Below are 19,643 nucleotides of genomic sequence, written 5' to 3' on the forward strand. Positions count from 1 at the left end.
GGTGGCGCATGAGAACGATGGTGCATGAGAGGGGTGGCGCATGAGAATGATGGTGCATGAGAGGGGTGGCGCATGAGAACGATGGCACAGGCCAGTGTGCAGATTAACTGGTGTTCGACCCTGAAAGAAGTCACTGAGCGGGCACGTCAAAAGTTCAACAGCATTTTTTTTTTTATTATTATTTTAAAAAAAATATATAATATAACACAGCGTTTTGTCTTAAAACACCAATGAACCGGATCACTGCCTGTCCAAACCAAACTAACATTCACCAGGGTCAAAAGAAAGCAGTGGCTGGTGTCAGCACAGGGGTATTCTTTAACACTTTCCCCTCCCCCATCCACAACCTGACATATGGCAATCACACCCACCACACCGCCGGTATAGAGAGAGGTGAAAGCAACGAGAGAGTCCCTCCATTACGCCGTAACATACACCAGCAGCAACAGCACTGAGCCACATGCAATAAGAAGATTAATGCATTTATGGAAAAGCTGCAGAACCTACATTTAGAGCTGAATGAATATAGACGAGCAGAGAGGACATCTGCTTAGGAGATAACTACAGGAGCTCTTATCTTCTTCAACTTCACCCACTGATGTGAATCAAAATACCAAAGACAAAACGCTCGTAACAGACTATGCAATGCTACGAATAATACATAATATTAATACAAATTGAGCATTATACAAGAAAAGGTGGAGGTTCACGTGTACATTTTCATCACTTTGCCACGTCTGAAATCAACACCCGCCTCTGTGATCGTAGAGACGACTCCCGTACAGCTTTGGCGTAGCTGCTCATGAACCACGATGAGAGACCCTCATCACATATGTAAATCTATAAATATCATAGATTATTGTAGCTCATGCGAAAATAAATCCCGCCACGTCAAGGTCAGTCTTCCCTCCAAGGATAGCTGGTAATATCCAGTTTACCGAGCTATAAAAAATCTCCCAAGCAGCCGCACATCCTCTGTGCTCTCACGGATAAATGAAAACATCTTTTATCTCAGCAGCAATTTGAAAAGCTACTCCGTGTTGTTTCTGTGAAGAAAACCCTCTTTTTCCACTGTTCTCATGTGCAGGAACGACAGTAATTCATATCTGACCGGCCAATCAAATCAAAGATGAGCCACACTGCAATGATGCAGAGAATGGATTGGCTGGCCTGGGCCCGTCGCCCTCCGACCCCTGCAGAGATCTGGCCCTCCTCGGGCCCCAGCAGGGTCCCGTTGCGAAGGCTCTCCGTGCCGTTCCCCATCTCCTCTCTGATCTCCTGCTGGAGCATTTTTGAAATGAGGCTGTTGAAGCGGTTCTCCGTGGTGGAGGCGATCTCCGACGAGGCCGTGGTCAGGTTCAGCTCGCCGGGGTCCACGCACGAGCCGTTCACCTTGGCGAAAACCACCTCGCTGAGATCCAGCCCCGCCACGGAGGAAGGTGAGGCACAGGGGATGTCCCGCACCAGCTTGTAGCTTTCCATCCACTCCTTCAGCCATTCCAGGGAGCAGTCGCACTCCCAGGGGTTCCTGAAGAGGAAGAGGCGGCCCAGGAAGTAGACGGGCCGGAAAACAGGGAAGGGAAGGGCGGTGAGGTTGTTGCTGTTCAGGTGCAGCGTGATCAGGCTGGTGAGGTTCTCAAACGTGCCTTCCTCGATGTTTAACAGCTGGTTCCTGTCCAGGTACAGGACCTCCAGCTCCACCAGGTCGCCGAACCAGGTCTTGGACACGTTGGTTAGCTGGTTCCCCCCAAGGTTGAGCATCTTGAGGCGGACGAGGCCTTTGAAGGCGAGCCGGGGCAGATCGGTCAGCCGGTTGTCGTTGAAGTAGAAGTTCTCCAGCCGCACAAGGTCCTGAAAGGCTCCGTCGTGGATCACGTTGATGCGGTTCTCCTGGAGGTTTAGGTGCCTGATATAAGAGGAAGACAGAGATGTTTAAAAGACCAAACTGAGGACTTGAGGCAGATTCTTTCACTATAGGCCATTCGGCCATAATTCGTAAATCAGGTACTTTCAGGTCAGCATGTCTTCAACTAGAGAGATGGAAACCCGACAGACTACGGTGATCCCTACAGCCCAAATGCAGGCAGAAGTGAAATCACTCTACAATCCAGTGAGTTCATATTTACTATTACTAATAAGTAGACTATTGGTGAGTTAATTCATCACGCGCGAGCTACTTCCAGCCTGTGACTCACTTGAGACCACCCAGGCCCAGCAGGGAGTTGTAGGCCACCGCCTCGATCTTGTTCCTCTCCAGGTAGATGTGAGTCATGTTCTCCATGCCTCTGAAGGCTCCGGGTATCCTCCTGAACTTGTTCTCAAAGCAGAGCACCTCCTTCAGCGCCGGTTGCTCCAGGAAGATGCGGTCGGGGAGGTTGAAGAGGTTGCAGTTCGAGATGTCCAGGCGCACCAGCTTCTTCAGCCCCGATAACGTCCGCGTATGAAGATAACTGATGTAGTCGTTGTTCGCTATTTTCAGCTCTACCAAGTTGCCGAGGCCCTGCGGGACAGAGGGTCAGCTGTGTGTTAGATATGCAGATTTCAATTTGTAGTTTCACAAGGCGCTGGTAAGATTACAAGACCCCAAAGTAAAGATACCTTCAGTCAAAGCTACAAATCAATAAGACTAAATACTTCTCTGCAAAAGAGGTTTTCACAGGATAAAACACATATTCACATGCATTTCTGTGGAAATATGGACCACTGGTGAACAAACAAGATGGTTAACTCCGAAAACTGGTATCTAACTTAAACCTATCGCTATCTAATCATGCAGATGACTTTGGGGTTATTTGTTCAGGTTTGGAGGTGAAAGGTTGCACTTTTGCAGCTCAAAGCTCTGAACAAAACTGTAATTTGGAGATGGTTTGAGCTCCACCACTTTAATCCCATTCAACCTCCGTTGTTTTTGACTTAGTGGCAGATTTCTCAGCAGCGGACAGCCTGTCTTAACAAGTAGGCAAGTAAAACATTAACATGTGAGAATAGGGCAGCCTTCACAGAGTGTGTGTACTCTTTGCTGGAGGTAAATGTAATTAATCCTTCTAGAGTCCACCACAGAAGGAATGCAGCCTTGTCCTTCATGTAATGGAAACCTGCCTTTCACACACTATTGCACACCGTCCTAAACTCCCAGACAACACCTTGCTTTTCAATTTTCAGTACAAATTCCTGAAAACACGATATTAATTATCTCTGCTTCTCTTTAAAAAAAAAAAAGAAGAGCAACCAAACAACAGGAAACCTCAGCGGACCTTGAAGGCTCCAGGGGTGATGAAGGAGATGTTGTTGTGGTCCAGAGAGAGAGACTTGAGGGAGGGCAGGGTCCCGAAGGCCCTCTCCGACAGGAACTTGAGGCTGTTCTTGTCCAGGTTGATGGCGGAGGCCTCGCAGGGGAACTCTTTGGGCAACTCAGCGAGGCTGGAGCGGTCGCACAGCACGCTGCAGCTCTTCTCCTGTGTGCAGGTGCAGGAGGTCGGACACGCCCGCACACAAGCCCAGCGGGCCAGCACCGCCTGAGGCAGCAGGCACAGCACGGAGACTGGAAGAGCACCGGAGGGTCAGGGTTCAAGCATCAAATCAACATTCTTTACTCTGATTCGCTCCAAAGAAACTAAGAAGCTGCAAACACACATATCAGCATCAGTACATTCGATTTGACGTTTGAGGCACGTTGAGGGCTGAACTGTCTCTTTACGAGCTGCTGGTGAAATGATGATGTGATTGAGACAGAACAGCTTACATCAGCGATTAGCCCCACAACAATAGGCATTGTCTGTGCTTCGGATCTCACCTCGATCCAGTTCACGTTAGCCCGCGTTCTGCGCCGCCTTTTAGTCTAATCAGTCAGTCAGTTACATATAGATGAAAATGTCTTTGATGGAGGCAAACCAGTGTTTACTGGATGGCTCATTGGAAGAATTTGTTTTTTTTTAACCTCAGCGATTATTAATTATTACATGAGGATTGACAGTGTGACTCTGCTTCTTTCCCCGAAGCAGTCTAGGCTGTGAGAGCATTTTTGCAGCTGAGGAGGAGAAAGAAACAAACAGAAGAGTGAAGGGATAGAAACTGACCAGTGAAAGTGATGACAGTCATTACTGTAGCCTCTCATCTGGGACATGCCAGGATTAACGGAGGTCTGAAACGGCACAACAGCACAGCAGCACTTAATGATGAGCTGTTGTGAATTATATAAACAAACGTCCCAAAGCCTGTTGTTGAAAGTCTGCAGGTGATTTGAAGGACGTTAGTTTAAGCTCAAGTTGGACTCTTTAACTTTAACAAGAGTTACAATCCTGTAAAACAATATCACAGAATATATTTACAGAATATCACAACTGTGAAACCAACCAGCTGCAGGAAAATGGAAGCGACATACCTGTAGATCTTTCCAGACGGTTGCATCCATGTGTGTTGAAAGTGTTCCTGCATGGGTCCGTCCCACCCGTCGTCTGCACGCTGCACCATCAACCGCATAACGGATGCTTCTGCACGAAACTGTCCTCCAGCTACAGTGTGTGCGGTTGTGAATTTACACTTCATCCTCCCCCCCTCCCCTTCACAGTGTGCGTTCCATAACACACACACACACACACACACACCAAAAAGCCATCTCTTAATGGCAGTCAAATCCCCTGGATGGAGTGATGGAGTGATGGAGGCAGGGATGGATGGAGATGGGCGGTTGTTGGCAGGATTACAGAAGTAAAGCGAAGCTCTCGGATCAAACCGCTGAGGCAAAGCGGTGACTTGGAAACACACAGATTACACCGACACACACTCGCAGCATGAAGTTGGACATAAAAACTTATCAGAGATGCAGATGTTGAAATGGATTAGGGGATCAGGGCACCAGCGGTATGTGATCTGATGGGGGAGGCGATCAATACAATTTGCTGAGTACGATTACTCTGCTGTCCACACTGCACACGGACCTCCATCTTCCTCCGCAGAGCTGAGAGTGAGAAACCCGACTTCAAGGTCCTGAAAACTGCATTTTTCAAAATGACAGATATTATACAACAGGGTTTTAATGGGTGTCACTGGCTCAGCGGTTATGAGACCTCAGCACATTAGAGGCCATGTGACCTTTCAAGAGCAACATTAAAAAAAACTCCCCAAAAGTGGGTTTTCATTGCACTCCCGCCGCCGTCTGTCGAGGCATCAAATACAGGTCAACTTTCTTTTTTTGTTGATCATTTTACCCTCATTTCACCAGACTGCCACTTCAAAAGCTCAGCATACCGTAATCTCTGCACATCTGGTTACCATTGGGGAGAGCAAATAGAGACAACTCTCTGGATTCAGGTCACCTGGTCTGACTGCAACACTTCTACAGACTAAAACGCGTCACACACACACACGATTGTTGAAACCATGAGCATTAATATGCTGCCACAAAAAGCCTCCATTATTACTGAAAGACTTACCGATAACATTTTCAAACCTGGGATTTTGCTTTTAATAAACCACAGGCCCTTTGACATATTAGGAAGAGGTGTTACTCTAAACAATGGATGGATTAATGAATGGGCCTACTGGGTGGTCAAAGACCCCGGGGCCCAAAATGTCAGGGTCCCCCCCCTGGAGACGCGCATCGACCATAAAGAGATGCAAAATGACCACAAAGAAACAAACTAAAGAGACACAAAAAGAACACACACACACACACACACAAAATTACTAAAGAGAGAAAAACCACAAAGCGAGACAAATGACTACACAGAGGCACAAAATGACCAAAGTCAGTGCGTCTTGCTGTTGTGTGGTAGAGGTGTCGGGGCCTTCTGGGTGTCTCTGCCCAGGCACCCATTGACTCATAATCTGTTCAACAGTAACAGATCCGTTCTGTTCAAGTGTCACAGTAAGTCATGACAGGAACCTGAAACTGCGAGATGGAAGTCTGCCTACATTCATTTTATAGGCCCGGCTTTGAGCACAGGAGAGGTTAAGTGGGTTTAAGTACAACGAAGTATATTCTGTTTCAGTAGCGACACTCTTCTTCCTCCAACATATAAAATGTCACGAGTTTAGCGTCTTCTTTCATTTGTGAAATATCCAGCACTTTGTTTCTCACATTTGTACTTGTTTGCTTAAAATCATAACAGAATAAGTACCTTTAAATGTTTGTTTATGGTAACAGATGCGATAGTCGGATCACTTCTAGTAACTTAAGTATTGTCCTTCAAAGACTGCGAAACTGTCTAAAATATATTTGAAAGCTTTAGAATTAGGCAACACAATACTCTGGTTGTGTTTAGCGTCGTTATAAAACAAACACCTTTCAAATCACTGAGCCTTAACACTGGTTTGAGGAAATGACACAATCCACACATAAATTTACAAATGAAATCTTTATATTTTTTTCAAAAGAAATGAAGCCCATCCAATCTCTACCAAATTGAGTATTTGCCGCCCGTCCACCCGGAATCCACACAAGGCAACAGGCTGCTGCTACAGGTCTTCTCTGCACAACTACAGTAAACAAGTCTTCATGAAACATGCTGGATTCTTCCAGATAATTTTTGCATTCAAACATTTTATTTTGGTAAAATCATACAATTGCACAGCTGAGTATTTCCCATGCGGTGCAGTAGCCTAGAAGCTAATACAGAAAGCAAAGTCTACGTCTAAAGAGCTCCGGGGTTCTCTGGAGAATGTGGAACAAGTCTCGGGTTCTGCCTGCAACAACCGGCACAGAACCTTCCTGCTCATCTCAAACTAATTCCAACAGCTGCCGTGGAAATCAATCGTGCAGACGTGTTCTACATTCAGAAGGAACTCCAGAGCGTTCATATATGCAAATACAACAATGAGAATAAACCACATGTTTGTTTCTTTAAGGATTGCCATGTGCCAGACATTCACTGGAGAAAAATAATCAGGTCAAATTAGAGTAAAGAATCAATAATGCACACAATTGGAGAATCTGAACACTTCAGCACTGATATGCTTAAGATTTTTTGTTGCTCTTTTGACAGCTATATTCCAAACCTTGGCATGTTTGTTCAATTCCATTTCAAATTTTGTTGACCAATTAATAGAATCTAATAGAGATGACTGGCCACGAGGAGGCCCTGGAACAGCTGTGGATATTATTTACTGAGTCCAATGTATCTTAAACATTAAAAAGCTCACACTACCCCGAAATATATAAATTTCACGCAAACAGGTGACATTCAACATTCAAGTGCCAGTGTTTTTTGTACTGTCTTTTGGTCAAGTTACTGAAACTTTCAAAGAATCACTTTGAGGCTTACAAAAATAAATATTTGTCAAAAATGCTTAATAAATTACACAAAACTAGCAGCAAAAGTAGAATCTAGAAATCTGTGCAAATGGCTAAATTCCCCCCCCGACTGCTAAATCCCCTGGTCCCAAATAAATCCTGGTTTAAACGTTTAGAACCTGTCCCCTTTGTAAACAAGCTGCGTTTTTCACAATCTCCTCCTCACACACAATATTTGGAAGCTTAAGGACACATATCCAAGACATCTATATAAAACTCTAGATGTGCAATAAAATAACTTTTGTAAAACTCGATGGGCACGACGAACAAGGGCCTACACACTTAAATCAAGTAGCACCATTCAATCTCAAGTTCTCAACACTGTCAGTGCATCCGCTTATAGTTCTGTTTCTTTAAAAAAAAAAAAAAAAAAAAAAAGGTTTCAAGGCACAACACACCCGCTGAGAAAGTTGGGAGCATTTTGAGGTGAAACGCCCCATCTCTCCTCCTCTCGATGGCTGCTCCTCTTTGAGAGGAAAAGCCTGCTCCGGCGCCGCGAAGCCACAGATTTGTATACGTCTGAGCAGATAAACTCCCAGAGGACCCGACAGTACTTAAATGTTCCATGAGGAAGGTGGCCCCTCCCCCCCTCGTCTTTGGCCCCCTCCACAGTTACACTACGCAACAATTGAAACCAAAGCCAATCGGCGATGCACTGAACGCCGCGCCTACCCCCAGTGGTCGAAGTGCTGCTCTAACCCGCCGTCTCCTTCGCTGTTTAATCGATAAACCTCAGTGATCACTCAAATGCCTGTCTCTTTAAGATGAACCCTGTCTCTTTAAGATGAACCATGCCTCCAACGCAGCTTGAAAAGAGAAAACGTTTGTAATTAAGTTAAGCCTGCGACTCAGTTCACGTGTCTTTCCTCCTTGACCAAAAAACAAAACACTTGCAAGCGTAGAATACCATCTGGGCCTCGTGGTTGCCGGTCGATTCAGTAAACACTAACACCACGCTATGCCCTCCCGATTGCTTTATGCAGCCATTTTGAACTTCACTTTCAAGATGGCAGGCATTTTTTGTTTTGATACATGTTTGTAGAGAAACAATTCAAAAATCAAAAAACTGACTCCAGTTTTTCAATTTTGCACACACCTGCACCAAAAATGTCTCACGTAAAAATAAACAAAAAACACCGCCCACTTTAACGTAGCTAGCACTTGGTAGCGTACTAGCTGCCGTAACACTGTCAAGTCAATTTAAAAGTGTGGAGTAACAAGTTCCAGCAGTGATTATTCTTGTTGAAACCTCAGCGATCGTTGGCACTGAGCTTAATGACTTATGTGTTTCTTAAGATTACAATAGGAATGGCTATTTCAAAGACTATCATATCCATAAAAAGGAGCCTGTCCAGGATAGAGTGAGCAAAAAAAGAAACAGAAAAACAAAATGTAACTTTGTCCCTTAGGATTAAAATACGGTTGCCTCACAGAGCGGCCCAGTTTGAGTTAGCCGTAGTAAAGGCTCCATTAGCTGTTTGACTATAGAAAAGGCTACATGATGTTCCTACAATAAATTTGAAGTTCAAATGGAATCATGACTCAGCGCCACAATACCTCAGAGTGTTTGCCAAGGTTTGATTAAATCCAAGCTTATATTAACCTTTCTAATATTTTTTTTCACCAAACAATATAGTAAAATCAAATTTAGAGCTCTTGGCCATGTTCATCTGGTGAAATGAAAACATAGAGTTCCTGTCTAAATTCCAAAAGGCACAGTACATTAACATACAAATGATCCTCAGGTTATTCGATTGTTTCGTTTTGTTTGTTTCTGGGGTTTTTTTTTTTCCACAAAAAGAACAAAAATACTTTTAACAATGAAAGCCCGAAGTTGCTATCGGACAATGCATGTCAGCATCCATGCTCACTCTGAGGTGTGCGAATCTCTGCGTTCTCCGGTGCATCAAACGTGCTGGTGGACTTTTCCTTTGCCTCGTGCTGTGCACTTCCTTTTTGAGAGAAGCATAATGGCAGAGAACCAGGGTTGGTAATGTACTGTGTGTCAGTGAAGCTACACAGGGAGGGTTTGTTGTTATGGTCTGGCTTTAAGTTAACATGTGGTTTCCCTTGGGTTGGCTTGCAACCTGTTTCCTATGGCGGCTAGTTGCCCCACCAATCCACACTACCAGAGTGGCTGTAATTGCCTCCGTAGCCGTCGTTGTTGTAGAAGTTGCCGCCGCCTCCACCACCAAAGCCACCTGTGGAGGATAAAGTCAGGCGGTCAGCACTATTTCAATCAAATATACGATTGTTTTAGGTTTTACATAGAGGTTTAAATGGAACAGATGAAAGGGGAAAGATGTCTTCTTACCACCTCCGCCGCCAAAGCCACGATTTCCTCCAGCGCCGCCACGCCCACCACCACGGTTGCTAGGGAAGTTTCCGGGGCCACCAGACGTCTGACGGTAGTCTCTAGCTCCGAAACCGCCAGAGAACCTACACAAGAATGTACGTTTGTTAGATACAGATTTTATGAAGCTACTTTTTAAATTTCACAAGTGCTTGAAGCTATGTTTTTTTTGTAGATATGATCCATAAGAACAATGCAAAGCAGCAACAGTTCAAATTAATGAACCCCAAAAGGAGTACTGTTTGTCACATGACCAACACCTGACCATTTGTTCCTGCTCGGGACAATTACCTCTTGGAGCGTCCACCCCGGGTGGTGGTCTTGTGCTGGTGCTCGTAGGCCAGGCTCTCAAGCCAGGAGGGCACCTCCTGGTGGGCCTCCACCAAAATGTCCAGCAAATCTTTGGTTATGTTGCTGTTTTTGTCGTTAAAGAACGACGTGGCCAGACCTGCACAAAACAGTGAAAGATTATATAGAGACATTAAAATATGAATCTACATAATCGATTGAAAATTGGTAAAAAAAACTAAACAGATTTAAAAGGTCCATACCAAGGTTGCCCACACGTCCCGTACGGCCAATACGGTGAACGTATTCCTCAATGTCACTGGGCAGGTCAAAGTTAATGACATGCTTCACATTGCTGATGTCCAGACCTCTGGCAGCCACCTGGAAAATAAGGAAATATTAAATGAAAGTTACAAGAAAATACTATAAGAAAATAAGATGGTGAGACCACACCAACCAACAACTTTCAGGGGAGAGCTTCTGTTTGACCGAAGTTCAAATAACTGGTAGAACTTGAGATAATTAACAGATAAAACTGGCTTTGGTTTGTTCAACCAAAGCCACAGATTGCTCTTTGACCCAGTTCGCCTGGTTTCTTCCCCCAAAATTAGTCAAAAATAAAAAGCATTTATGATAATGTAATATTTGCACTTGTTTAATATACATTTAGCATACCGAAGCTTCAAGCTAAACATTCAAGATGGGCTGCGTCTCGGTTAGGAAAATCACCATGACTACTTACAGCTGTAGCCACCAAGATGGGGCAGCGTCCGGACCGGAACTGATTCAGAGCCTCCTCTCGGTCTCTCTGGGACCGGTCTCCATGGATGCTGGTGCAGGAGTAACCCTCGTGGTAGAGGAAGTCCTCCAGGGCATCGGCTCCTTTCTTGGTTTCCACAAACACCAGAGTCAACGACTCTTTGACTGTGAAGCCGGAAAACAAAGAGGATGAGACAAACGGGAGGAGAGCAGGAGGGTATAAATCATTGATAACTGGGTACGGATGGATGTTTGTTACTAAAGTTGGGAGCAGGAACATAAAACTCAATCTATGAGGAGAACTGCAATTTACATGCAGTTCTCCTCCCCTATAGTCCTTTATTTCTCTTCCCTCGTGGTCTAAACTAGACCTCTAGAAACAGTTCACTGAAGTGACAGTTTGGTGCCATTAAATCTGTCACAGCCATCTGAGAGTTCTATGACACCCAGCCACCGTGGTCACGCTGAGTCGGCGTTGATAACACACCAACTCTACGGCTAGGAAGGACTTCCTTTTTAGAGGAGAGAGACTGAGTGACATTGCAGAATTTGAGTCAATAGAGTGCAAGGAAAATGCTATCGTTGGTCCTACAAGCTCTTATTGGAAATGAAAGGAACAAAAAAAAGTGAGACAGCGTGTCAGCTGGGAGCAGAGGGACAGGGTGGACTGTGGGATGTGATGTCTCTAGTTTGTGGGTCAGAGTAAAATGATGATATGTTCACACTTACCGGGTTTGTCGGGGTCCGGCACACTTTCCGGAACATCACTGGGAATAACTAAGATAAAACCAAACCGGCCAGTAAACGTCAGACTTCTCAGTACACAAATATAACAACTTGAGATAAATATGGAGAAGCAAACCCACTAAACACAGAAGGTTATTTCAGTGACTGCTCACCCCTGTATGACATTTTATATTTCACAGCAAGGTCTTGCTATAATGAACATTTGTTAGCAGAGATGTAGCAACGTCAATCATAGCTTGATATGGGGCAGACTGAGAAATACACGATGAGCGTTTCATAATTACGGATGCATTTCTCACCTGTGGCATTGAGCAGATCAAGGAGGAAGGACCTCTTGTCTGTCTCTTCGACCCAAACCACCTTCTGGGTGATGTTTTCTGAAGTGGAACCAACACGACCCACCGCCAGGAAAATGTAGTCCTCCAGGAAGTCCCGAGCGAGGATCTATGCAAACAAATCAAATGGATAAGTATGCAGGTATATTTATCTCACTTAGCAAGACTCGTTATACTTGTTGACTGTCCTAACCTACCTGAATCTCCTTGGGGAAGGTGGCACTGAACATCATGGTCTGGCGGACGCCTTTAGGTGGCATCGTATCCTGCTCCACGATGCGTCTGATCTGTGGCTCAAAACCCATGTCCAACATGCGGTCGGCCTCATCCAGGATCAAGAAGCTGCAGAGACGCAATTCACATTTAATCCCAAAACAAAAATACACAAGTAGTGGAGTCTGTTTCAACAAAAAAAATCTTTATGGATCCCTGTGTTCTACTGACTTGCAATAGTCCAGACCGATCTTGCCCCTCTCCATCATGTCAACCAGACGTCCAGGCGTGGCCACCAGCAGGTGACAGCCTCTCTCCAGCTCCCTGATCTGCTGGCCAATATCAGCACCGCCATACACCACGCAGGGGCGCACACGTGAGCGATAGGCAAACTACAATGTAGGGAGAAAAGAAATGTTTTAAGATGCATATTCAATGTTCAGGCAAAAGACTTCTATGTGGTGTCGGATAGTCACTCACCTTTCTCGCCTCATCGTAGATCTGCAAGGCCAGCTCTCTGGTGGGAGCCAGAACAAGGGAGAGTGGGTACTGCTTACGGCGGCCATACCTTCCACTATCCTGAGGATGAAAGAAAGAAGGTTCATTAGCCACAATCAGATGGCAGGATAAGTTCAATCATTGTGTATTTTCTTTCCCCAATACCTGTCCATTGTTCTTAGCAGCCTGCTCTCCTGGCCCGTCGCTGTAAATTTGACTAAGCACTGGCAGCAAGAAAGCAGCAGTCTTTCCGGACCCTAGAAGACACACGATTACGTTAGACTACCTAAAACAAAATATAAAACCACGGAGCCAAAAGGTGTAAGCTAAATGATACATCAAGCTCGACCAATGATAATCTAATAAGAGAAAAGGCTGGTTGGTCTACTTCAGGCTGTCAAATGCACGCATTGAGAATATATAGAAATACTCACCAGTCTGGGCGCAAGCCATCAAGTCTCTCTTGGACTTGATGATGGGGATCGCATGCTTCTGAACTGGGGTGGGACAGGTGTAGCGGGTCAGGTTGATGTTCCCCATGATGATCTCGCCCATGTCCACATCGTGAAACTACAGAATAACCAGACAGTCAGTAAAAAGGCACAAACGTTTCTATTAAAACCTATAAAATATAATTCTATATATAGACATACGCTGTCAATGTGGGGAGGGCAGTTGCTTCCGGTTGCCTCCACGGGAATATCGTCATATTTCTCAAAGTTTATTCCAGTGTTGCTTGCAGCAAAAAGCTCTCTGGAAGAAAACATTAGCAAAAGTTGAGATCGAATCCAAATACAAGATTTCCGTTATTTGTGGTTTTGTGTTATTTGTGAGCAAAATCTTTCTTACGCTTCCTGGCGCTCGTTGACAGCAGTGGGCTTGGACCAGTCGTCATTGGACTCGTCTCCCCACCGGCTGCTTCCACCACCAGAAAAGCCACCGCGCTCATATCTGTACACACAACCAGTGTGTTAGCGTGTGGAGCCAAAAGAAACCCTTTAATGTCTTATTTAATATAACAATATCAGCACATTATTTAATTTAAAATGATTAAACATGGTCCTGGAAAGTAAACTATAAAATAAAAACATTCAGTTTATATTGAATGCTTTGTTATAAAATTTCAGATTATAAAACTTTAAGACATCGTATTAAAACAAACTTTGCGGACTCAAACTCAAACAGTATGTTATCAAATGTAAATGTTACACACCTTCCCCTTCCGCCTCCACCACGTTCATTGAAGAAGGTAGACTTGGACCTGTCGTTGGAACGTCCACCGAAGCTGTTGTAGGCAGCATCCCTCGGAGCTCCTGCCCAGTTTCCATCTCCGCTAAATCCTGTAACGAACAGAGCCGGTCAGCGACGCCTACTTTGCTCAAATCGGCGGTCATCAGAATGGCGCCGCTTTCTTACCAAAAGCGGCGCAAAGATCATTCCCATAAGTGCACAGCTAACTATTTTATATAACTGCAAATCCATTATGCAGGGTAGCGTTCTGCTATTGTAACTGTATGTGTAACAAGGGTGGGGGAGGGCGAAGTTTCCATCTTAAAACTACACCGTCACTCTGAAAAACCAGGGCTATAGTTTGACACTTTAAGGCATGACAGGGTTTTCCCACCTGCATTTTGCAATGGTTGAGTAAACGGGCCTCCACCCCTGTTACCACGGTAGGCGCCACGCCCACCTCTATCATTGCGAGGGGGTCCCCGCCCTCCAAAGCCCCCATTTGTGCGATTGTCGTGGTAACCATTCACAAATCCATTGCCGCTTCCGCCGTCCCATCCAGGCGTATCTTTGTGGAAAGACAAAAAAAAGGCTTGAGGAAAAGAGCACGATGCTGCACATTTGTGTCAGAAAGCAAATACTCAAGTCTCCCTATTAGCCATAAGTCGCTCTTTTGGAGACTGACCTACTAAAAAAAAATTTTTTTCTCAAAAATGCTGCAACATTTGTCATCCAATAGTTCAAAAGAAATTGGGCAAAAAAAGCAAAGCAAGTTCTACACCTCCAAAAGACAAAAGATTAAGCAATCAAATGGATTTGGTAGTAGCTGAGGCTATGTCACAATAGCATGACTGGGCAGACCGGCCACACAGATCTAGTCTGGTGAGGATCTATATTCATACCTGTGGGTCAACAGGTAAATGTCAAAGGGGAAAGCTTTCTAGCGCTTCACACGCCGATCTATGTGTTGTAGATCCGTCCTTAGCTTCAAAAAGTGGAGGAACACCTACACCGTCTAGTATTTTCCAAACAAGCTCAAAATGTACCATATTGATGGTAACAAGAAATGGATTTAGGTCAGTTTGGGGAGAATTTGGGGCCTCTCAGAGCTGCATTGCAATCACAATAGGCAAGAAAGTGAAAAATACAGTTACAGATGTGGCATTCAGACTTTTCCCCATGTTGAGTGCAAATGGTAAGCTTAAGCTCAAATCTAATACTGCGACGCAATTTGTGGCGATATGTTGTCACTCTGACGGGTATCAGACAAAAATGATGAATGTGCAATCTGCAAACATTGCAAAGCACACCATGCAGCCACAGCAGTGTCACAGTTCATCAACCCACCAAAATGGACAAAAACAAGACAACTAACTATTTAACACAAGATATAACTTGATCGCAAAGCCGTCTCTTGAAATCATGTAAAAATCTTGCAATGGCTCGTATTGGTGCATCTTCGCTACCAAACATGAGGCTGTAGTAGAGTAACCATCTCCTTCTCTACGTATTGTTGGATGGACCACATCATGTGTAGCTTTCAAGTAAAAAGGCTTAAGTAGCTTTCCCTGAACCGTGTTTCCAATGAATTGCAGAGACTGCGGCGAGCAGAGTCTTTTATTTCCCGCCAGTTTCACAATGAGCCGAAAATATTCCATTTCCTCTGCAGCTGTGCGTGGCAAAGTATGAGCTACAAGTGGTTTGGTGAATCCAACAACACTGGCTAGAAACTGTTTTGAGTATGTCCCCTAGAACCGTCTCGCATCTCCAGGTGAGTGTTGGTAGCAAGGTGCGCCTCACTCCAGACAGAAAACGAACCGCATATTCTGGAGACGCTTGTGCAGCAACCCAAGCCTGCTTAACTTCAACGACTACATGTTGCAAGATTCCTTTCACTCGTTATACTCAAGAGCTATACTCCGCATTGACAGTCTGCTAGCCCAAAAGAACATGTCTGGTGCATTATCACACTTTCACATGCAATGCACAGTGCAAACCAGCTAAAGGTTCCTTCGGCGCGCATATGAACCGCGGATTATTTTCCCAGTTTAATGATTTCATGACTGCAATTAACAGAGGTTAAAGGGTATGAATGTTTGAACAATGCAGTGGAGCAAACTTGATTTATTGTGGCTTGCACTCTCTTGGCGAGTGTGTGCGTGTGAGGCGTGTCTTAGTCAAAATGGTATAATACGCACCAAAGGGCGAAATAACAGTTATGTCAGAGAACATATGAAAATAAAAAACATATTGTGGCATAATGTAAAAAAAGTGGATATTATTGAAAAGCTTCATCACCCAGCCCTACTTCCGCTCATTATTAGTAAGACAGCCACTTGTGATGCAGTGCAGTCTTGTAGGCACCATCCCCATGCACCAGAAGCAGCTTTAATTGCAAGCTTTAACACTGTTAGGCCCAGATTTCTGCTGCTTTTTTTCAAGTGACCATGACAAAGCAAGGGCACATTGATTACACCCCAGTGTTCATCTATATCTCTCTAATTCTCATTTATATATATATATATATACACACATATATATATACACATATACATAAAAATCTGCCAACAAGTAGATGGCATGCAGGTAGAGGTCAAAGTATACCACATCTGTTTTGCTGACCCCCACTGTAGGCCTGGTAAAAGGCAAACTCCTGAGAGGCCAATCTTGGGTAACCTGAGCAAAGGTAGGGAAGCAGGCTATAAAAAGACCCGTAACTACTGACGCATACAGTACAAGCGCTGGGCTTGACTTTACACTAAGTCACCAATCTTACAGTCATCCCCTCGTGCTGTATAGATGTTTTATAGAGCGTTTGCTCACACTCTGCTTGCTATGGTTGTGGGTACTGGTTAGAAGACACTTGGGGGACATTTGCAGGTGAAATATGGGCTTACATATACAGTTGAAGAAAAACATTTTTTAATGCTTCAATAGATAAAAAAAAATTCCACTCACTACAGTTAAGAAAAGCATTAACCCAGCAAGCGTATGCTTATAGAAAATTCCCCATTATTTATGACACATTTCTCATTTTGAATGCAAGCACCCTAGTAGAGAGAAGCACATTAATTAATCATGAGCTCATTAATCTTTACTGTAAAGTGTACAGCTTGAAAACTCTCCCTCTTCACACTGGCTTTGCTGGTGTGTAAAATGGCTATTTCATGCATCTGGAAATGCAAGTTGCCCTCAGCGAAAGCAGACAGAAGGGACTTACACAGATTTACTGGTGCCACTGAATAACCGTACTGTCTACCAGCGGAATAAGCATTTCCTGCTGTGGGATGAGAAAAAAGTAAAAATGAGAAAAAAACGTCAAGTGTGCAATGACACAGAACCATTATGAAAAGATTTTTGAAAATGTAAAATTATCTGTCGAATTATGCCAGGCACAGCATTTGTCTTGATTTAAGGCCTTTATGAGGCACAAGTACAGGATAAAAACTTCAAAACCACCTCATCCTAGCTACAAATAACCCACCCTCCACATTCCCCTTCATCAGAGCAGCCAAACGCAGCACTCTTACTCACATGTGAGACAAGAATAAATGTGTGAAAGATTACCAATGACAAAAGTTCAAATGTGACATAATTTTGAAATTTGCCTCATTCTCTTCCTTATGATCAGCCTGGGGTGAACGTTTCAGGCTAGGATAATACCACTTGTCCCACTTCATTCAAGCCAAGATAAGCCATCCTGCACAGAAAACCGACTTGACATGGCTTTCTCTCCTCTTTCTGTGCACTTCTAAAAGTAGAAAAATAGTCGGAAGCAGCAAAAACCCTGCAGAACATCTTTGTCTTGGCTGGTAAAGATCGATTGAGACACAATTAACCCCTTTTTCTCAGTTGTGCTTGCTTTTACCTTGCTCTGATGGGCTTCAAACACTAAGAAGACCACCACAAGCCAGACCAGATGGTCTGACTGTGGGTCAGTAAGAGTGTTCGATTAAACTTACCGTTTTTAGGTGCATCTTTGTTTCTCAAGTGAGGTGGAATGTAACGCCCTGGGTGGAGGTAAAAAGAGTCATGTGCCATATACACAATACACTCATTCTTAATACTGTAAGATTGACATTATTGACAAACTGAAGGTATAAATATAAGACCCTATCCTATCAACAATAAACCACTTTTCCTCAAAGAAAACTACACCCCCAAAAGGGTAACTCCCACTTTCTGGTGTACTGTGAATATATATAGTATATTGTTAGTTGTAAGAGTTGATTTTGTGGCATAATGTTTAACTACTGGAAATTATTAATACTATATTATAAATATACACGTCTCATTTACTAGAGAACATCAGTTGTTTGCATTAGCCAATTTATTATTGCCATCAATACAGAAGTAGCAGATTGTAAAAACAATTACACAAGGATCAACTAATGCTTATGTCATCAATTTATGACTGACGTATTTTAGTAAGGTCTGCTTTGTTACTTACTGCCAGTTCCTCCGCCTTGTCCGTCAGCAGAGTTCAAGTCTAGGGCAGCAAGCTACAAAAAGGGGAAAAATGTAAGAATGTTATTTGGTTTAAATTCAGATAAGCAGTTGACTCAGAAACTATCAATAGTAGACAATGAAGCTACACACACGATGACTATTGATTAAATAACCTCATAATCTATTTAGTATCTCAAACAACTATCAATATTAAACCGGTTTTTATTGCTTATTAAAAACGGCTAAATGTACCCAACAACCGCCATGGAATGATGGCACAACCACGTTAGTCTGTGGCCATCAAACAGAAATGCTTACAATTTAAATAGACAAAACAAAAGTTAGTAGTTTATTAGATCACTTTAATACATACACTACAATCTAAGTCGATGCGGTTAACGTTACTCACTGAATGATTTATTTACTTGAGAGTTTACATTTCAGAAACATTAGTGGTGGATAAAAAAAAACCCGCTGCCGAACATTTTTTTCCTGCGCCACGTTTCAGGTCGAGAAGGCCCAACGTTAGCTGGCTAACTTCGTAGGACACCGGTAGTATCAGATAACTGTTAGCAAACATTATAGGTTTCAAGTAATTTAAATATATCTCCACACAATTTAAGTTCCATACCACATTGACAATTGTTAGCCTCTCCAACAAAGTGAAACGCCGGTCTAACAGTTAGCTTTCACAGCATAGTGACGAGCTCCGCCATCACAATCTTCTCTACGGCGACATCGTTTCACCTCCATTTTAGCAGCCGCAGCGTTAGCTTAGCTGGAGGCTAGCGACTTAAGCTAACGAAACTAACCTCTTTCTCTATCGAAACTACGTGCGCGTTGACGGGAAAAAACACATCTTTTTTAAAGAAACAAATAATCAAGTAAGAAATTAAAAGCACTCACCTGCTGATCTAGACCGTGTGGATTATCAACGACCACATGACTCATAACTAAAGAGAGTAATGGGGATTATTTCTGAAGAGAAAGGATTTTCTTTTGTTAGCACGACCCGGCTAAATGCTGTTACGTGAAATTCCTTTTTCTGTACAAAATTACGACCTTGATCCAACGGTTTACCTGTGAAGTTAGCGTAGACGATAGCGTTTCTTTAAATAAATAAAACGATGGTTGTTATAAATATAAATTCCGTTTTTAAGTTTCCAAATGAAATGATTAAAGTGAAGCTGTAGAACAGGAACTCTGCCGGCAGGCTTGACCGTGGTGGAATGAGACACGGAGGACTCAGGTAGCGCGAGATATCGCTTCTGTAACCTCAGGCCAACGAGTCCGTTGGGCAAATCTCGCGAGAGTTCTCTTCGTCTCAGGGATTGGTGTAGAAAAAGCTGCTATTTTGCAGACACATGAAACCAATCATTGAGGCAGTGGTGGAAGAAGTAAATTCGATTCTAATACTATGACAACACTGTCAGAATACTCCACTTTAAGTTAAAGTCCTGCATTCAAAACATTAAAAAAG

The 19,643-nt window shown here is 43.6% G+C and overlaps 2 protein-coding genes across 7 annotated transcripts; both read right to left on the bottom strand.

Annotated features, from left to right (window-relative positions):
* Positions 1–894: 894 nt before the first annotated feature.
* On the bottom strand, positions 895–4,098 carry nyx (nyctalopin). The gene is made up of 4 exons (XM_031873297.1): positions 4,077–4,098; positions 3,255–3,541; positions 2,196–2,500; positions 895–1,906 (listed from the first exon to the last, which is right to left on the bottom strand). Exons 1-4 carry the CDS (start codon positions 4,096–4,098, stop codon positions 1,078–1,080), a joined length of 1,443 nt encoding a protein of 480 aa, XP_031729157.1. The 3' UTR covers positions 895–1,077.
* Positions 4,099–7,957: 3,859 nt separating this feature from the next.
* On the bottom strand, positions 7,958–19,407 carry ddx3xa (DEAD-box helicase 3 X-linked a). 6 transcript variants are annotated; one of them, XM_031873299.1, is made up of 21 exons: positions 19,070–19,407; positions 18,165–18,216; positions 17,677–17,724; positions 16,935–16,994; positions 16,319–16,390; positions 14,109–14,282; positions 13,698–13,824; positions 13,334–13,435; positions 13,138–13,237; positions 12,919–13,054; positions 12,650–12,741; positions 12,467–12,565; positions 12,218–12,378; positions 11,971–12,115; positions 11,738–11,882; positions 11,421–11,468; positions 10,675–10,856; positions 10,196–10,313; positions 9,936–10,092; positions 9,606–9,730; positions 7,958–9,492 (listed from the first exon to the last, which is right to left on the bottom strand). In XM_031873299.1, the coding sequence occupies exons 1-21, from the start codon at positions 19,112–19,114 to the stop codon at positions 9,395–9,397; spliced, it is 2,286 nt and encodes a 761-aa protein (XP_031729159.1). In that variant the 5' UTR covers positions 19,115–19,407; the 3' UTR covers positions 7,958–9,394. The 6 variants fall into 6 exon arrangements, with proteins under 6 accessions (XP_031729159.1, XP_031729164.1, XP_031729165.1 ...); XM_031873300.1 differs by having other exon boundaries at positions 9,449–9,730; positions 19,070–19,141; positions 19,244–19,407; XM_031873304.1 differs by lacking the exon at positions 16,319–16,390.
* Between the last annotated feature and the right edge of the window lie 236 nt (positions 19,408–19,643).

Source organism: Anarrhichthys ocellatus, unplaced genomic scaffold (genome assembly GCF_004355925.1).
Source record: "Anarrhichthys ocellatus isolate YVR2014 unplaced genomic scaffold, GSC_Weel_1.0 scaffold71, whole genome shotgun sequence".
Taxonomy (NCBI): domain Eukaryota; kingdom Metazoa; phylum Chordata; class Actinopteri; order Perciformes; family Anarhichadidae; genus Anarrhichthys; species Anarrhichthys ocellatus.

What these genes read in the sequence shown, in the direction of transcription:
- ddx3xa (XM_031873299.1), bottom strand. Translation starts at nt 19,114, where the DNA reads ATGAGTCATGTGGTCGTTGATAATCCACACGGTCTAGATCAGCAG. An exon ending in AGTGGCACCAGTAAATCTGT is followed by an intron (nt 16,391 to 16,934) that starts GTAAGTCCCTTC and finishes ACCTTTGCTCAG; the next exon opens with GTTACCCAAGATTGGCCTCT. An exon ending in GCCGGACCCCGACAAACCCG is followed by an intron (nt 10,857 to 11,420) that starts GTAAGTGTGAAC and finishes CCGGCTTCACAG; the next exon opens with TCAAAGAGTCGTTGACTCTG.
- nyx (XM_031873297.1), bottom strand. Translation starts at nt 4,098, where the DNA reads ATGACTGTCATCACTTTCACTG. An exon ending in GACTGTCATCACTTTCACTG is followed by an intron (nt 3,542 to 4,076) that starts GTCAGTTTCTAT and finishes GTGCTCTTCCAG; the next exon opens with TCTCCGTGCTGTGCCTGCTG. An exon ending in TCACCCCTGGAGCCTTCAAG is followed by an intron (nt 2,501 to 3,254) that starts GTCCGCTGAGGT and finishes TCTGTCCCGCAG; the next exon opens with GGCCTCGGCAACTTGGTAGA.